The 17,073-nt window shown below is 50.8% G+C and overlaps 1 protein-coding gene across 5 annotated transcripts in view; it reads left to right on the top strand.

Moving 5' to 3' along the window:
- The window catches only part of amph (amphiphysin), a 452,493-nt gene that overhangs the window by 185,587 nt on the left and 249,833 nt on the right, over positions 1–17,073 (top strand). For all 5 annotated transcript variants that reach the window (XM_072467226.1, XM_072467225.1, XM_072467224.1 and 2 more), the window contains exon 5: positions 2,935–3,030. In XM_072467226.1, coding sequence (XP_072323327.1) covers positions 2,935–3,030 — 96 coding nt within the window. The remainder of the gene's footprint in view (positions 1–2,934; positions 3,031–17,073) is intronic.

Below are 17,073 nucleotides of genomic sequence, written 5' to 3'. Positions count from 1 at the left end.
AGCACCATGCCGCTTACATTCTGCATAACACTCAGGTGCCAGAACTGTTCACTGGAGTCGATGCCCTGGATGGTTGGCTTCTAGATGACAAGTGACCCTTTGAAGAGATGGCTCATGACTGCAGTTAGGGCCCCGAGAACAGATGTAGAGAGGACCTGCAACAACAGCCACTAAAGCACCAAGGCCATTGTAGAGCAGACAATTGGACTACTGAAGATGATGTTCAGATGCCTGACAGATCAGGAGGAGAATTGCAGTATGCTCCAACACGAGTGTCACCCATGGTAACCGCGTGTTGAGCACTCCATAACCTCACCATTCAGAGAGGGGATTCCCTTGAGGAAGACGTGATGCTAGATAGCAGCCATTCATCTGACAATGAGGGTGAAGACGAGGAGAGGGAACATCCCAATGTAGAGGTGTAAGGCCCTGGATGTGACCGAATGGATGACAAAAGGCATGCCTCAGTAAGGAGGATACTCCAATAGGTTAGGATTTCTTGGTCTCAGAGATGCATGTGCCACAGGTATCTCAAAGTCATTCTCTGTGCAATATGAGAGCCATGAGAAAGATGGGTACTGTCAAGCACACTCACAGTTTTGAGTCCTTCGCATGCGAGGCCCCCAGGAGAGAGGATGCTGATCTGCTTTCTCCATTGTCCCGGATGACTTTGGTGGCTGAGGCCTTGAGGACCCCGTCAAGTTAAAAGTTGAGTCACAGGATCAGTTTCTGTCACTAAGGCAGTCGACAATGGCTGTGTTAGTGGTTGATGGGTGGAGGAGAGGCTGCCTCAATTAGAAGTGCCCTGAGAGATGCTTCCAGATGGTGGCAGCGACTGCTCATCCTCCATCATGGAAGTTCGCTTGTTCTTGTCTATCTTCCCATGAGGTCCCAGGAGCTGGAACAGTGCACTGGCTCTGGGACCCTGAGCTCAGGACAAGATTAATTGCATGCAGATTGGAGCGCCGACTCACAATTGCGTTTGCAGTATGCTTGGTTTGTTCCTCCAGGACTTCCACAGAGGAAACCTGATGCTCCAAAGAGTGGGTAATCGCAGTGCACATGGCCTGGATGAACACCTCCACAGTCTGTGTCAGAACTCACAATCTCTCTGCTTTATTTGCCAAATGTCCACACGCATCGTGCTGGACATCCAGTAAGCGCTAATCCCTGTGGAGATGACAGTGTCTGCACTGGTGCTTGGAACAGGGCGAGGATGTGAACCTGCATCCTCCTCGGAAGCAATAGTCAGACCGAGAGGCTTCATCTGCGCAGAGGCTTCACCTATGCGGGAGACACAGAAAAAATTATGTTATGTGCCATTTGAAAGCATTCAATGAGCGTGCAAAATCACAATGCTCAGCACCATTAGCAGAAAGTGTATCCTCATCGCAAAAAACAGGTCTCCGACGCTCCCCACTGAGGCCCCCTATCTAACCCGAGTGACGTTTAATAGCATTGTGTTTCTCAGTGCTGCGAGTGCGGGGAAACATGCGGCTTAACGGCTCACTATGAGATTTTGATCCCATTTCGTTAAATCGTGCCCACTATCTCTGACAAATAAATGCTGACTTCGGATTGAAGACTAATGCATTTGCTGTATCACCTGACACATGCTAGGTGGCTCCCATGACCTCCTTCCAGGTCACAGCTACCAACTGTAGGAGGTGGACATCCCACCAGCCAACTCTGATTGGACGGATGGGAGAAAGGTATTCGGCCTCCCGGCCTTGAAACCCGCCCTCAGGCCCACTATTAGCTAATTGCTGTTTTATGCAGTGTTCCTTGATGGTGAGAGGGTGGGAGAGGGAAAGCCAATTACTTCCGGATGTGAATTCTATGCGCCATTATGGGACATATTATTCAGTCCGTAACTTGTGAACTGTCAAATGCGCTCCCTTACCAAGTGTCCAGTCCCACTTTGACCCACTTAAGAAACCAGGGTGTGCCCACAGTTTACCTTCCTGCCTTCAGCTGATCAGGTTCAGGTGTGGTGGGTAAAACGTGAACCTCAGCCTCTGACCAGCTCTGATTGAGCTTTTTAATAAATTTAATTGGAGGCATTGGGAGTGGAGTGGGATTCCTGTCCCACCCTCCTTCCCGCCCTGGTGATTATTGCCAGTGCTGGGATTGAAATTGAAATTAATACGCTGCCAGGAACTAGTATTTTAGGGCACCCTCGCCTCAGGTGGGTGCCCCAAACGTTCAGCCCTATGGTCTGTGCATGTGAACAAAGAATAACGGGAAATGAATCCTGAGTTTTAAAGAAACTAATTTTCAGGATGACGTCTTGCAAGGCTGGAAATTATCGGCCATCCCTTAGTAGCTCATGGGAAGATGGTGATGAATCATCTTCTTAGAAGCATTTTTCTGAATGAATGGCTTGCATTGCCCATTCAGAGGGCAGCTAAGAATCAACCATTTTGGTCAGCTGAAGTCACATCTAGGCCACAATGAATATGGGAAAGGTTTCCTTCACCAAAGGATATTGGCAGAGGGCTCTGATTTCATTATTCCCATTCCCTCCAAGTTCTCTTTCTCTATGGCCTAAACTTTACAGTCGCCATCTGAAAAATTCAATCCAGTTATATGCCTTTTATACCTACAAGGAGGAGAGTGACGTTAACTTGAAGACATTGGCACTCAAGTGCTCAATGTGAGATAGAGTGTGTGAGAGAGGGTATGTGTGAGAGTGAGCGAGCATGTGTGCGTTCATTTCTGGAAGCTTGTGTGCTAATGTATCAGGTCAGGCCATTTGTAGATCAATTATTTTTAATCGTTTGGGTTTTATCATCTGTTTGTACATTCTTGTTGTAGTTCCCACTATTGATTTGACCATTTCTCTCTGATTGCTCCAGTATTGCTTGGATTAAGACACTGATAAACGATACTATTGTTGTTACACTCTGCAATTATCTTCTCTTTGTTCCTCAGAATTCTGATTTATTGTGGGCAGACTTTCACCAGAAGCTGGTGGATCAGGCTTTGCTAACCTTGGACACATACTTGGGCCAGTTTCCTGATATTAAGGTATCGTATAATTATGAAATATTCAATCGTATTGCTCGCTGCACTTAATATATTTTACTTACCATGGGGAGTTTTGATTTTGGACAATATTAACTGCTCATTATACTTCTCTCCTGATTTTTATGAAGTCAATGGAAATGACTTCTCTGGTATTAACCAAAATTATCCCCACTGAATTGATACTTAAGTGGACGCCAGTGTTAAGTATATCTAGATGCCTGTTAAACATATAGGGGCAAATTTTCATCTTCTATACAGAGCTCTGCTTGCTGCGAATTTAACAGGAGGTCTACTAATCGGAAAGGGGGTAATCTGACTTTTCCATATACCCTCCCTGTGTATGAAACATGTCACTTGTTTAATGTGTATTTGTTACCTACAAGTTTAGTTCACATCTTGTTCAACAAACTTATTCGCAAGGAAATTAGGGGCAATTTTAACTCTTGGTGGGAATGGAGGGGCTAAGCTGTTGAAATAGAGCAATGCCAGTCCTCGCTCTCTTCCCCCGATTCTCTGGGCTGGATTTTACCCCACCATGCCAGGCGTGTTTTCTGCATGGCTTGGTGTTGTAGGGCATGTAAAATATGACGGGTGGGTAGGCCAGGTCCTTCCTGCCCACCCCCAACCTGGTGCCCACTATACAATGGGTAGGTGGGCACAGGAATCAGCAGACCCACTGCCATTTAAAAAATATATATTATTTCGGGCAATTACCCAGTTGACCTGAATAATACATTGCCCACACCCTGGAATTCTTGGGTGGGCAGGTGGGTGAAATTTAGGAGACCATTCTTTCATAACTGTGGAAAAGGCATGAAAGAAGGAGGGGGTGGGTGTGTATTTTTTTTGGGGGGTGTTCCCCGTGCACATGGGGGAATCCCTCATGATGATACCCCTCTCTTTGTTCTCTCCCGCTTGGCCTTCAAAACCTCCCCCCCCCTCCCCCCCTCCCCCCCGACCCTCGCCTTAGCTCCCTGATCCCGTCCTGCCCCAAAAAACTCCGGACTTTCCTTACCCAGGGTCCTCCAGCGTCCATTGCTCTTCTCTTTGGGCTCTCCAGCAGCACCTACTACTGAGTTCTTGCTCTACTGCGAGAGCTGTTGTCCTGTCAGATTGGCTGGCAACTCCCGAAGGACTTCCAGAGGGACGGATGTCTGACCCTCACCTGCTGAAGGCTGTCCACGGCATGTTGTGGCTGTAGGACGGTGCTGTTCAATGTCAGTCAGTGTCGCACCGACTTTCCTTCCAGACAGTTTGTGCAGTGTGGTGAACACTGTGCTAAAATTCAGCCCCCCTCTGTCGGCACTGCTGGTTCTGGTGGCAGGTGAAGCTCCCTTTGGACAATGAGATAAGCTTCATTTGTCAATTGGATTCCATGGAGCAGGAATGCTTCTCTGGACCCTAAACAATAAGTCCAAACATCTGCTGCCTGGGGTCCTCCCACCCCATATACCAGACTCCAGAACACCTCAGCGGCTCCCCCTGTCCACACTTCTCCCAAAATCCTGGTCTTGCCTCGCAGCTGGCAGGTTTCTTCTGCTACCTTTGGGTTTCCTACATTCTGTCTTTCTTCACTGGTCAGCTGCTGTTTTCTGACAGAAACAGACGAGTAGCTTATCTCCATGATTTAAACATGGCCTGGCACCCGGTATCAGCCAGACCGCCAACTCAGGTAGGATTAGTGGACACTCCCACCGGGAATGAAAATCACTATTTTTGCCGCTTGCGTCCCATACTGTCAACCATTGGCAAAGTGTCAACAGTTCAGCTGCTCATAAAGCGTCCGGTCTGATAAGCACAGTAAAGTGACCTGTATGTTCTGTTGTTTCTGTCACTCAAACCGGTCCTATGAAGGTCATCATTGCACCTTCTTGGGCTTCAGTATCAAACAGGGCCTTGGTGGTGTGCCTGACATTGCTCAGTGACATGTTCATGCCGGTATACATGTTACACTCTCTGGCTTGTACCGATCTCACAGCAACTACGTGAGTCTTTTAGTTATAATGTCAGTCTTGTTTGGTTGATGCCTGCCCCTTTTACAACGCTGCAGACCTGTAAACGCTACAGAATGTAAGTCAGGTGGGCAAAAACTGAAAATGCTGAAAAACTCAGCGGGTCTTGTTGCTAACTTTTGGTTGGTTCAATTGGCTCTGTTTTATAACCTTTGCTCTAGAGTCGCCCGGTATCTTTATGATACCACCACGAGGTTCAAGTTCAAGTAATGATCAATAACTCAACACACCAATTAGTAAGATTCAAATCAATACACATTTATTATACACAGTAAATCGCTACTCATGCATAAACTCTACTTTCTAGGCTATTTCTATCACTAACAGGCCTATACTTAGCTTCGGACTGGCCCACCAGGTCAGGGGAACAAATGGCCTTTTGTTTGGGTCCTGAGTCTGCAGGATTCAAAAGCTGGTATGGACTGGTAGCTAGGAGCGCCTATCTCGTAGCGAGCGTTGACTTGACTTACTTGTTTGGAGGCCGCTGGACAGTTCCCTCTCAGGGGTTGCTTCGCGTTGCTGACTGACCCTGTCAAGAAGGACGATTTGAACTTGGGGGCTTTGCTTTATAGTCCCCAGGGACTTCCCGCCCTTCGGCGCGGACCCCGTACCTGGTTTCAAGTGATTGGACTTCGTTCTAATCACTTGGTTCGATCTCTCCAATACTGGAGCTCTTCCCTGATCATTGGGCGGTCTTTAAGTGTCCGTTAACCTCTTTTGTGTTGGCTCCTGCTGGCGCCGAGGAGTCTGGCTTTGCCTTGTTTACTTTAAAATGTTTTGATTGTTCCCGGGGATCGCTCATTACTATGTAGATGGCTGCTACATTACTATGCAGATGGCTGCTTGTATCGATGCTGTCTGGGTTTCTGCAGAGTCTAATACACAGTAACTTTGCACCTGCTAGTTTTTGCCTGTGTTGGCTGAATTTCCCTTCAGCCTTTGCAGTTCTCCATTTTAAGTCGGGAAGTGGCCAACTCAGGTGGCTACAGTCTGGCAGCATGTCAGCCAGTAATTCAGTAAGTTAGGTTGTATAAAGGGCATTGACCTGTGCCTGATTGTCACTCAGGCAGTGGGGGTGAAAATTTACCCTGTCATCATAGACTCAGAGAGTGCGTTGGGGAATGGGAATGGATTTGTAATACTGTAGCAAAAGAGCTCCCACAGAAATAATAGGGCCAATTTTAATTGGGAGCAGGGGGCGTGATTTACCAGCCACATCCTGCGGGAATTGGGACGGGACCCGGCCGGTAGATCCCGGGAGAGGTTTTTTCCGGGATACCTGACGGTCGGTATGCCCCATGAGATCTAATGAGATCTTGCGAGATGTTGCGATCTGGATTCCGCCTGGGGGGAGTCAGACTCGCTGAACTCTGCCTTTGCCAGATTGACCCAGCACCCGGTATCGACCGGCTTCGCCAAAGAGACCCCAGCCAGGTGCATATTACTACTGGTCCCCAAAAAAGGGGATCAGATGGAATGGCACTTGGAGGGAGAGGCGGGGGGGTCTCCCAGGTGATCGGGGGTCTCCCAGGTGATCGGAGACCTCCGGGTGGTTGTATTCTGGCCAGGATGGTACCTTGGCACTGCTGATACCATCCGACAGCTTGGCACTGCCAGCCTGGCACCCTGGAAGGGCACTGCCAGGGCACGAAGCTGGCAGGGGCAAGGTGCCCAGGTGGCATGTTTCCAGGTGGCATGTTTCCCATACTGGGGATCGGGCCCCACGCTGCCCTGCCTATGTGAGGTGGGGTGCGGGGGGCTCAAGGACCCCCCAGTATGTGACTTTGGGTTGGTCCAGGTATTGCATTGAGCAATCAGGGTGCCATCGGAGCTCTTCAGTGCAGGAAATGCAGCTAGGTTGCCTAACGTCAACTGCCCGTGAGAAGGTGGTGGTGAGCCACCTTCTTGATCCACTAGAATCCATGTGATATGCTTCCAACCTGCTGCATGCCCATCTGAGATGGAACAAAAGAGAGATTAGCCTGCTGGCAGGCAAAGATGGGGCAGCCTTGAGGCCACCCACTCAGATTCAGATAGATAACAGGGGATTGGATGATTGTGTGAGACGTGTATGTGTGTGTTTGGGGGTGGGGCTGTTGCCGATGGCAGCAGAAGCCAGATGTTCTTCGTGGGAGCGCCTCAGACAAATAACCTTGTTTCTTTTCTCCCATATCGGAAAATTTAAACCATATCTGGACTGAATGAGGTAACCATGACAACCACCCCATTCAGCCACTGGGTAAAATAACATTGGGGGTCCTAATGGTATCATTCAACCCAATTTACTCAATCAGTCCTCTTAGAAAGGCCCCAGTTAATGTAGCATGGATAGGAACTGAGTTTAAAAGAGGCAGTAGTTTTCTGGGATGATTATAATTGAACTCATTCCCTCCTGCCTCATGTGAGGGAATAAAATTTACTAGTGGAAATTCCTGTTAATTCAGGTTGGTGGGCTGGTACTTTTGGTTGGAACAGATGCAGTTGGTGGAAAACTGTCAGCTTCACCACTAATACCCTCTAAAATCACCACAATGTCAGGCTGCTGCAGCAATCCTTATGTTACAGTCTGTTACTCAGGGCTCCACTACTGGCTGCGATGTGGATCTAGCTCCCCTCCCCCACATCCCCTAACACCCCCGACCTCTCCGAGAGCTGGCAACCGCTGAAAACAGCGGGAATTTCAACTTGCTTGCCCCAACATCCCTGCTCGAAACCCCATAAAAACACCTTGTTCGATCAGGTGTAACTGGATTTTTAACAGCAGTGCGATGAATCAAATTTGAAGAACTGCAGAAAATGAAAAAGCAATTTTAGATTTGTGAAAATCAGGGCCGGGATTCTCTGATCCCGCGCCGGGTCAGAGAATGGGCGGGGGGGGGCGTGAATCCTGCCACGCCGCTCCAATGCCGGGCCGCCGATTCTCCAGCGACCGGAGAATCGGCGGCAATCGCGCGGTCGCCGTGGCGCTGGTCGGGGGCCGTTGAAAGCGGCCCACCCCGGCGATTTTGCGCTCGACGGGCCGAGTGCCCGCCGAGTCCCGTCGCCGTGGTTTGCATGTGGTCCTACCCGGTGGGATCTCGGCGTTCTGGCTGCGGGGGCCGTCCTGGTGGGGGGGCGGGGGGGGGGGGAGCCGACTCGGGGGGGGGGGGGGGGGTGCTCCACGGTGGTCAGCCCCGCGCTTGGGGGCAACCAACCGGCGGGTGGGCTCGTTCCGGGGGGGGGGGGCTATGTTCCTCCGCGCCGGCCCCCGGGGAATATGGCAGAGCCCTACAGGGGCCCGGCGCGGAGGAACATAGGCCACCCCGGAATGAGCCCGCCCGCCGATCGCGCATGCGCATGCCACGGCTGGAGCGGGTCCTCGTGTGCACGCCACGGGGGTCTCCGCCCGGGCCCGAAGAAAATATGGCGGAGCCCTACAGGGGCCCAGCGCTGAGATGGCCATGGTGCACATGCGAGGACCCGCGTCGGCCGTGGCGCGCGCATGCGCGGACCTGTGCCGGCCATGGTTGGCCGGTTCGGTGCGGGAGCAGCGCATAGCACTCCGGCACCGTTCTAGCCCCCAAGGAAGGGGTGAATGCCTGGGCCTAGAGGCTCGTTGACACCGGTGTCGCTCGCGCCGGTTTTGACGCCGGAATCAACACTTGGCTGGGATTTCGGAGAATCCCGGCCCAGATATAGGATTGATTAGATTTTTTAAGCTGTCTGTTTAATTTTTTTTAAAGGTGTCTTTCACTGAATATTTTGGCTTCGACATTCACCCAATGTTCCAATCTTTAATTTGCTCCACTAAAAAAAATATTAGAAGTGATTTTGTTTTGGTGCTTTTTGTTTCCTGTTTGGGTAGCTGTGAAAATCCTTGACTGTGATTGGTTGGTTGGACAGTCTAAGGCCATCACTGTGGCTCCATGTTGCGAATGCACGAGCTACAAGTGCCTTCTTAAAATGTTCTCAAACAGCAAACTACACAGACCTGATCACATCCTGTTTACATGCCTATCTTTAAATTAAAGAGTAGTGAAAATTAGGTAACGTTACAATATTCCTGATGCTGGAAATGGCTGAGGATGTAAACATCTTTTTAAAAAAATACTTTTTCAGACTTTTGTTCAGTGTAACAATCTCTACACTACAATATTGAAACAAATTGTTACAGCACAGCACAATATAAAGGGAATCTAATTCATCCCAGTTCGGGGCGTATACGTTCACCAGAACCACCGCCTCCCCTTGCAATCTGCCACTCACCATCACGTATCTACCCCCATTGTCCGCCACTATGGTCTTTGCCTCAAACAGTACCCGTTTCCCCACTAAAATAGCCACCCCCCTATGCTTTGCATCTAAACCTGAATGAAACACCTGTCCCACCCATCCTTTATGTAGTCTAACCTGGTCTGTCCGTTTCAGGTGCGTCTCCTGCAACATAACCACATCTGCCTTTAATTTCTTTAGGTGTGCGAGTACCCGTGCCCTTTTAATCGGCCCATTCAGCCCTCTCACGTTCCACGTGATCAGCCGGGTTGGGGGGCTCTTTACCCCCCCCCCCCCTTGTCGACTAGCCATCCCCTTTTTTAACCCAGCTCCTTACCCGGTTCCCACGTACCCGTATATCCCACCGACGGTGCCCTCCCGTCTCGACCACCCCGCCCCATAACAGCTCCCCCTTCCCCTTAGCAGCAGCAACCCAGTTAACTCCCTCCCCCCCTCCGCTAGATCCCCCTCTAGCGTAATTACACCCCCCATGTTGCTCCCAGAAGTCAGCGAACTCTGGCTGACCTCGGCTTCCCCGTTTGCCCTCGGCCCCTCACTGTGCGAGGCCCCCTCCTTCCTGCGTCCCTGTTCCCGCCATAATTACCATAGCGCGGGAGCAACTCCCACGTTTCCCACTCGGTCCCGCCCCTAATGGCGCAGTTCCCTTCTCCTTCCCCTTTCCTTCCCACTGGCGCCCACAGTTCCTCATACTCCCCCCCCCTCCCCCAATGAGGGGAAGAGAGAAAAGTTACAGGATCACAAAATTAACAAATTGAAAAATCATCCCCTCCCCTTCCCTTCCCCTTCCTCGCCCCACATAATCACCCCACCACTTTATCCCAGAAGCTCTTTCTCTCGCCAGACTATTCCAGCTTCTCGTCCACAATGAATGTCCACGCCTCTTCTGCCGTCTCAAAGTAGTGGTGCTTCCCTTGGTGTGTGACCCACAATCTCGCCGGTTGCAACATTCCAAATTTAACTTTTTTGTAAAGCACCGCCTTAGCCCGATTGAAACTTGCCCTCCTTCTCGCCACCTCCGCACTCCAATCCTGGTATACGCGGATCACCGCGTTCTCCCACCTACAGCTCTGAGTTTTCTTCGCCCATCTTAGGACCATCTCTCTGTCGTTGTAGCGGTGGAACGTCACCACTATGGCTCGAGGTATTTCTCCAGCATTTGGTCTTCGCGCCAGAACTCGATAAGCTCCCTCCACCTCCAAAGGGCCCGTCGGGGCCTCCGATCCCATTAGCGAGTGAAGCATCATGCTCACATATGCCCCGACGTCCGCCCCCTCTGCGCCTTCGGGAAGACCCAGGACTCTTAAATTCTTCCTCCTCGAATTATTCTCCAGGGCTTCCAACCTCTCCACACACCTTTTGTGTTGTGCCTCGTGTGTCTCTGTCTTCACCACCAGGCCCTGTATTTCATCGTCATTTTCAGCAGTCTTTGCCTTCACGACCCGAAGCTCCAGCTCCTGGGTCCTCTGCGCCTCCTTTAGCCCTTCAATCGCCTGTAGCATCGGGGCCAACACCTCCTTCTTCAGCTCTTTCACACAGCGCCGCAGGAACTCTTGTTGCTCCGGGCCCCATACCAAACGGCCACCTTCCGACACCATCTTGCTTCGAGCTTCCCTTCCTTGCCGCTGCTCCAAAGGATCCACTGCAATCCGGCCGCTATCCTCTCCTTTTTCCATATATATCCGGGGGGATTCCCTTCTATTTCACCGCACAGTGATTTTGGCAGTTAAAAATTGCCGTTGGGGCTCCTAATAAGAGCCCAAAAGTCCGTTCCAACGGGAGGTGCCGAAACGTGCGACTCAGCTGGTCATCGCCGCACCTGGAAGTCAAGGGAATCTAATTCAGCCTATACCTTCTGAATAACTTCAATTAATTCTTTGATTTCTTTACTAATAAGCTATTTTTTTGCTGGTCGAGCAAGATTTAAGTGTAGCTCTCTTACTTCTGTTAAGCAGCGGTGGTCTGGGAGGCGCTGAAAGCAGTGGTGAGAGGGGAGCTGATTTCAATCCGGGCTCATAGGAACAGGATGGATAGGGCAGAGAGGGACCGTCTGGTTAAGGAGATCCTACAGATAGATAGGAGGTATGCGGTGACCCCAGGGGTGGAGCTTTTAAGGGAACGACGGAGGCTGCAGGCTGAGTTCGGGGTATTGTCCACAGGCAAGGCAGTGGAGCAGCTTAGGAAGGCGAGGGGTGCGTTTTACGAACATGGGGAGAAGGCTAGCAGAATGTTGGCGCAGCAGCTTAGGATGAGGGAGGCGGCCAGGGAAATAGAGAGGGTGGTTGATGGGGATGGGAATTTGGTAGGGGACTCGGCTGGGCTAAACAGGGCGTTCAGGGACTTTTACAGTAGGCTCTATCGCTCGGAACCCCCCACGGGGCCCGAGGGGATGAGACGCTTTTTGGACGGACTGACCTTCCCAAGGGTGGGCAGGGAGCTGGTGGATGGGCCCCGATTAGGGCCGAAGAAATAGCTGAGGACTTGAAGTCAATGCAGTCGGGTAAAGCCCGGGGCCGGATGGGTATCCGGTGGAATTCTACAAGAAATTCTCTGGGATATTAGGGCCGTGGTTTTTAATGAGGCAAGGGATAGAGGGGTGCTGCCCCCGATGATGTCACAGGCCACTATTTTGTTAATATTGAAGTGGGACAAGAACCCGGAGCTATGCGGGTCATATAGGCCGAGTTCACTGCTTAATGTGGACGCCAAGCTGCTGGCCAAAGTTTTGGCCTCCAGGATTGAAGATTGTGTGCCGGATGTGATTATGGAGGATCAAACCGGGTTTGTCACGGGCAGGCAGTTGGTGGCCAATAGAAGAAGGCTGCTCAAGGTGATCATGATGCCCCCAGAGAGTAGGGAGGTCAAGGTAGTTGTGACCATGGATGCAAAGAAGGCGTTCGACCGGATGGAGTGGGACTATCTATGGGAGGTGTTGGGACGATTTGGGTTCGGTAGGCGCTTTATCAACTGGGTTAGGTTGTTGTACCAGGCCCTGGAGGCTAGTGTAAGGACGAATAGGACTGCACCGCGGGACAAGACAGGGATGCCCCCTCTCCCCACCGCGTGGCTATAGAGCCACGTTAGCTATAGAGCTATAGAGCCGCTGGCAATTGCTGTGAGAGCTACAAGGGGCTGGAAAGGGCTGGTTCGGGGGGGGGGGGGGGGGTGGAACATAGAGTCTCGCTGTACACGGACGACCTGCTCTTATATGTAGCAGATCCAGGGGCAGGGATAGGTGAAATCATGGCGATTTGGGGGGAATTTGGCCGGTTTTCAGGGTATAAACTGATTATGACAAAGAGCAAGATGTTTGCAGTCCAGGCAAGGGGACAGGAGGGTCGACTGGGGGAGTTACCGTTTAGGTTAGTGGGGGACAGTTTTAGGTACTTAGGGATACAAGTGGCGCGCGACTGGGGCCGGTTGCACAAGTTGAACTTGTCCCGGTTGGTTGAGCAGATGAGGGGCGAGTTTCGGAGCTGGGATGCGCTACCGCTGTCGCTGGCTGGGAGGGTGCAGACGGCTAAGATGACGGTCCTACCGAGATTTTTATTTGCATTCCAATGCCTCCCAATTTTCATCCCGCGGTCCTTTTTTAAGAGGGTTAACAATATCATTCTGGGCTTTGTCTGGGCGGGTAAGTCCCCGCGAGTGAAGAAGGCGATGCTCGAGAGGAATCGGGGGGAGGGGGGCTTGCCCTACCAAATTTCAGTAATTACTACTGGGTGGCCAACATTGCTATGATAAGGAAGTGGGTGGTGGGGGCAGGGTCGGTTTGGGAGCGGATGGAGGCAGCTTCATGTAGGATCACCAGCTTGGGGGCGTTGATAACGGCACCTCTGCGTTCCTGCCAGTGAGATACTCCACCAGCCCCGTGGTGGTGGCGGCCCTGAGGATCTGGGGTCAGTGGAGGAGGTACGTTGGAGCAGTGGGAGCATCGGTTTGGTCCCCAATATGTGACAACCACCGGTTTGCTCCAGGGAGCTTGGATGGGGTTTTCGAGTATGGCAAAGGGCAGGAATTGAGAGGATGGGGACCTGTTCCTGGAAGGGAGCTACCCTAGCTTGAGGTCGCTGAAGGAGAAGTTTGGGTTGGCAAGAGGGAACAAGTTCAGATATTTACAGGTGCGGGACTTTCTGCGCAGGCAGGTATCATCCTTCCCACTCCTGCCACTAATGGGGATCCAGGATAGGGTAGTGTCTAGGGGATGGGTGGGAGAGGGGAGCGTCTTGGACATTTACAAAGAACGTATGGGGGCGGAGGAGACGCAGACCAAGGAGCTGAAGTGTAAGTGGGAAGAGGAGCTTGGGGGTGAGATGGAGAGCAGAGTCAACGCGACCGCTACATGCACAAGGCTCAGCTTGATCCAATTCAAGGTGGTCCACCGGGCCCACATGACAGCGGCCCGGATCAATAGATTCTTTGGGGTAGAGGACAGGTGTGTAAAATGTGTGGGCGGACCAGCGAACCATGTCCACATGTTCTGGGCGTGTCCAAACGTGCCCAAAAATTGGCAGGGGTTTGCGGACGCCATGTCCAGAGTATTGAAAACAAGGGTGGCAATGAGTCCGGAGGTGGCGATTTTTGGGGTGTCGGAAGATCCGGGAATCCAGGAGGAGAAAGAGGCAGATGTTCTGGCCTTTGCCTCCCTGGTAGCTCGGAGACGGATATTATTAGCTTGGAGGGACTCAAAGCCCTCAAAGTCGGAGACCTGGTTAACCGACATGGCGAGCTTTCTTGGTCTAGAGAAGATTAAGTTCGCCTTGAGAGGGTCATTGTTAGGTTTCGCCCGGAGGTGGCAACCATTCATCGACTTCTTCGCGGAGAATTAATCGGCAGCAGGGGCTGGGGGGGGTGGGTTGCTAGGGTAGCGTAAAATAGGGGGTTAAATAGGCGGATTTTGGCAGGATGGGTGTTGGTGTTTGCACTATGTTTATTGTTCTTTGTACACTGTTTTTATACTGTTGCTGTTTGTAATGCCAAAAATACCTCATTAAAATTGTTTATTAAAAAAAAAAGACTTATCTAGATAGGCACATGAATGGACCGGGTGTAGAAGGATACAGGCGGTTGGTCTAGATAGGACACGTGATCGGCGCAGGCTTGGAGGGCCGAAAGGCCTGTTCCTGTGATGTACTGTTCTTTGGTCTTTGTTCTTGTTCTTGTCATGTGTTTTCATTTCAAGTTAATAAATATTCTTTATTCATTGATCGCAAAATGACTAGACTATTTCTCACTAATTTGCATATCTTTTCTCGCGTCCACGTGTGGTCTTACCCGGCGGGACCTCAGCGTGCATCCTTTCGGGGACGGCCTGGTGGGGGGGAAGGGGGTTCGACCCCAGGGGGGGGGCCTCCGCTGTGGCCTGGCCCGAGAAGGAAGCCACCACGCATGCGCGCAATCACGCCGGTCGCAGTGCGCATGCACGCATTCGCGCCGGTCGCAGCGAGCATGCACAGGCCCGCGATGCCCACTTGAGGCCGGTATCGGCAGCTGGAACAGCATGGGTCGCCACAGTGCAGTGCTGGCCTCCTGTAGGGCTCAGAATCGCTGCTCCTGGGGGCCTGTTGATGCAGTCGTAGAACGCGACGGCGTTTACGACGGCGCCAACACTTAGCCTCAGGATCAGAGAATCCCACCCATGGTGCCTGGGTGGCACTGCCAGGGTGCCATGCTGGCAGTGCTAAGGTGCCCGGGTGACCATTTGGCACTGGCATGGGATTGGGGCTGCGGGTCTGTGGCCATGAAGGGGGTGGGGGGGAGTGAGGGGGGATTGAGGGGTCAAAAAAAGTTAGGGGAGGGGGTTCCTGAGCAGGGCGGGGGGGGGGGGGGGCTGCTCCTGAAATGTCTGATCAAAATGGCACACCAATCTGCGAGGAGTTGCTCCTGCTGCCGAGCGTAGCTTCCCAGTGCAGGAAAACTGCCTAAATATGACCTCGAAGGGGAGAAACTCCCCAGGGCCCATAAAAAACAGTAAAGTGCCATTGAATACCGGGGTCCATGTCGGCACTCCAGCTGCTGAGAAACACCCTGCTAAACGCATCCGAAACCGGACACAGAAATTCTCCGGGTGAATCACGCCCAGAGAGTAGTGGCTAATTAAGGTCACACAGACTGGAAGGAAGTTTGTAATGAGTTTCCCCAGGCGTCATTGTTGGAACCCTTGCTTTACCTGATGTATATTAATGACCGAGACTTGGGGTACAGGGCTAAATTTCAAAATTTACTGATACAGAACATGTGGGGAGGATAATATAGAATTTCAAAAGGACATAAACAGTTTGACGGACTGGGTGGACAAGTGGCAGACGAAGTTCAATATAGAGAAATGCAAAGTGATCATTTTGGTCAGAAGAACATGAAGAAACTATGTAAGAAAGGGTACAATTCTAAAGCGGGTGCAGCAACAGAGGGACCTGGGTCTATATGTGCATTGATGGTGGCAGGACAGACTGAGAGTAATTAATAAAGTAGACAGTATCCTGGGTTTTATTAATAAGGACATTGAGTTCAAGAGCAAGGAGGTTTTGTTGAACATGTTTACCCTCAGCTGGAGCGTTGCGTGCAGTTCTGGGCACCGCACGTTCGGAAAGATATGAAGGCATTGGGGAGAATGAGGAAACGATTCACAAAAATGGTTCCAGGGATGAGGAACTTCAATTATGAAGATAGAATGGAAAGAATTGGGACTGTTTTCCTAGGGGAAGAGAAGGGTGAGAGGAGATTTAATAGAGGTATCCAAAATCAGGAAGGGTCAAGAGCGCACAGGGAGGAACGGTTCCCACACATAAAATGATCGAAAATGAGAGGGGACAAATTTAAGGTAATTGGCAAAAGAAGCAATTGTGACTACAATGTGGAGTGTGATGGGACCACAGGGGGGAATGTCACTCGGTAAATTGCTCATTTGGAGAGCTTGTGCAGACACATTGGGCTGATTGGCCTCCTTCTACACGGTGATGATTCTGTGAGGTGAGGTTTGCCTTTCATCAAAATGGTGACATAGCAGAAAATTAACTTTTGCTGTGCTGCCTCTACTATTCTTTAAACCACTGAAGTCATCAGTTTGCAGATTAACCCTTTTGGTCCATATGTCTCATTGCACTTATATCTGACTTGCATAGATATGGATTAATGTCCCATTGCAGGACTGGAATAAAAGATATTTCAGTGCAGTACTGAATGATGCTGCTCTGTTAACGCTGTTGCCTTTTAAATAAGCTCCCGATCTCGATCCTTTCATGAGTGGGGACAGTTTAGATCTCTTTCAAATGATGGAAAGGTTCTCCTGGATAATTTCCAATGACCGCCTTCTTAACTCACTGCCCTGAGAAATAGAGTAAGTGACTAGTCATCTCATCAGCTGTTCTGGTGGCTGTGTTTGTGAGCATAATAGTGTGGCTGTACTTCAAATGTAATTTCTTGGCTATGATGCGCTCCCACTTCGGCCCCAATTACACCTTTCTTGCAGCCCGCTCTTTGTGGAACTTCTGTGTGAAAAATTGGCAGCTGAATTACCTACATTACAACTGTGACTACACTTGAAGGTATTTCTGAGCTCATGAGTGGTGCTATATAAATGCTATTCTTTCTCTCCCAATGTGAGCTGTCAGAAGTCAAAGTTTTCCTTTTTCGATAAAAAAAGCCTTCTATTCTAAATAATCCAGCATGTGCACTAAAAGAGAAAGCCCATCCCTCGGTAACACATGTATGCACTTTCCTTTCCTACCTGCGACGGAATTCAGTCATGAGTGCGATCGTGCTT

Source organism: Scyliorhinus torazame, chromosome 11 (genome assembly GCF_047496885.1).
Source record: "Scyliorhinus torazame isolate Kashiwa2021f chromosome 11, sScyTor2.1, whole genome shotgun sequence".
Lineage (NCBI taxonomy): Eukaryota > Metazoa > Chordata > Chondrichthyes > Carcharhiniformes > Scyliorhinidae > Scyliorhinus > Scyliorhinus torazame.
Note: the sequence above shows the minus strand (reverse complement) of the source record. Positions and strands in the feature narration are given on the sequence as shown.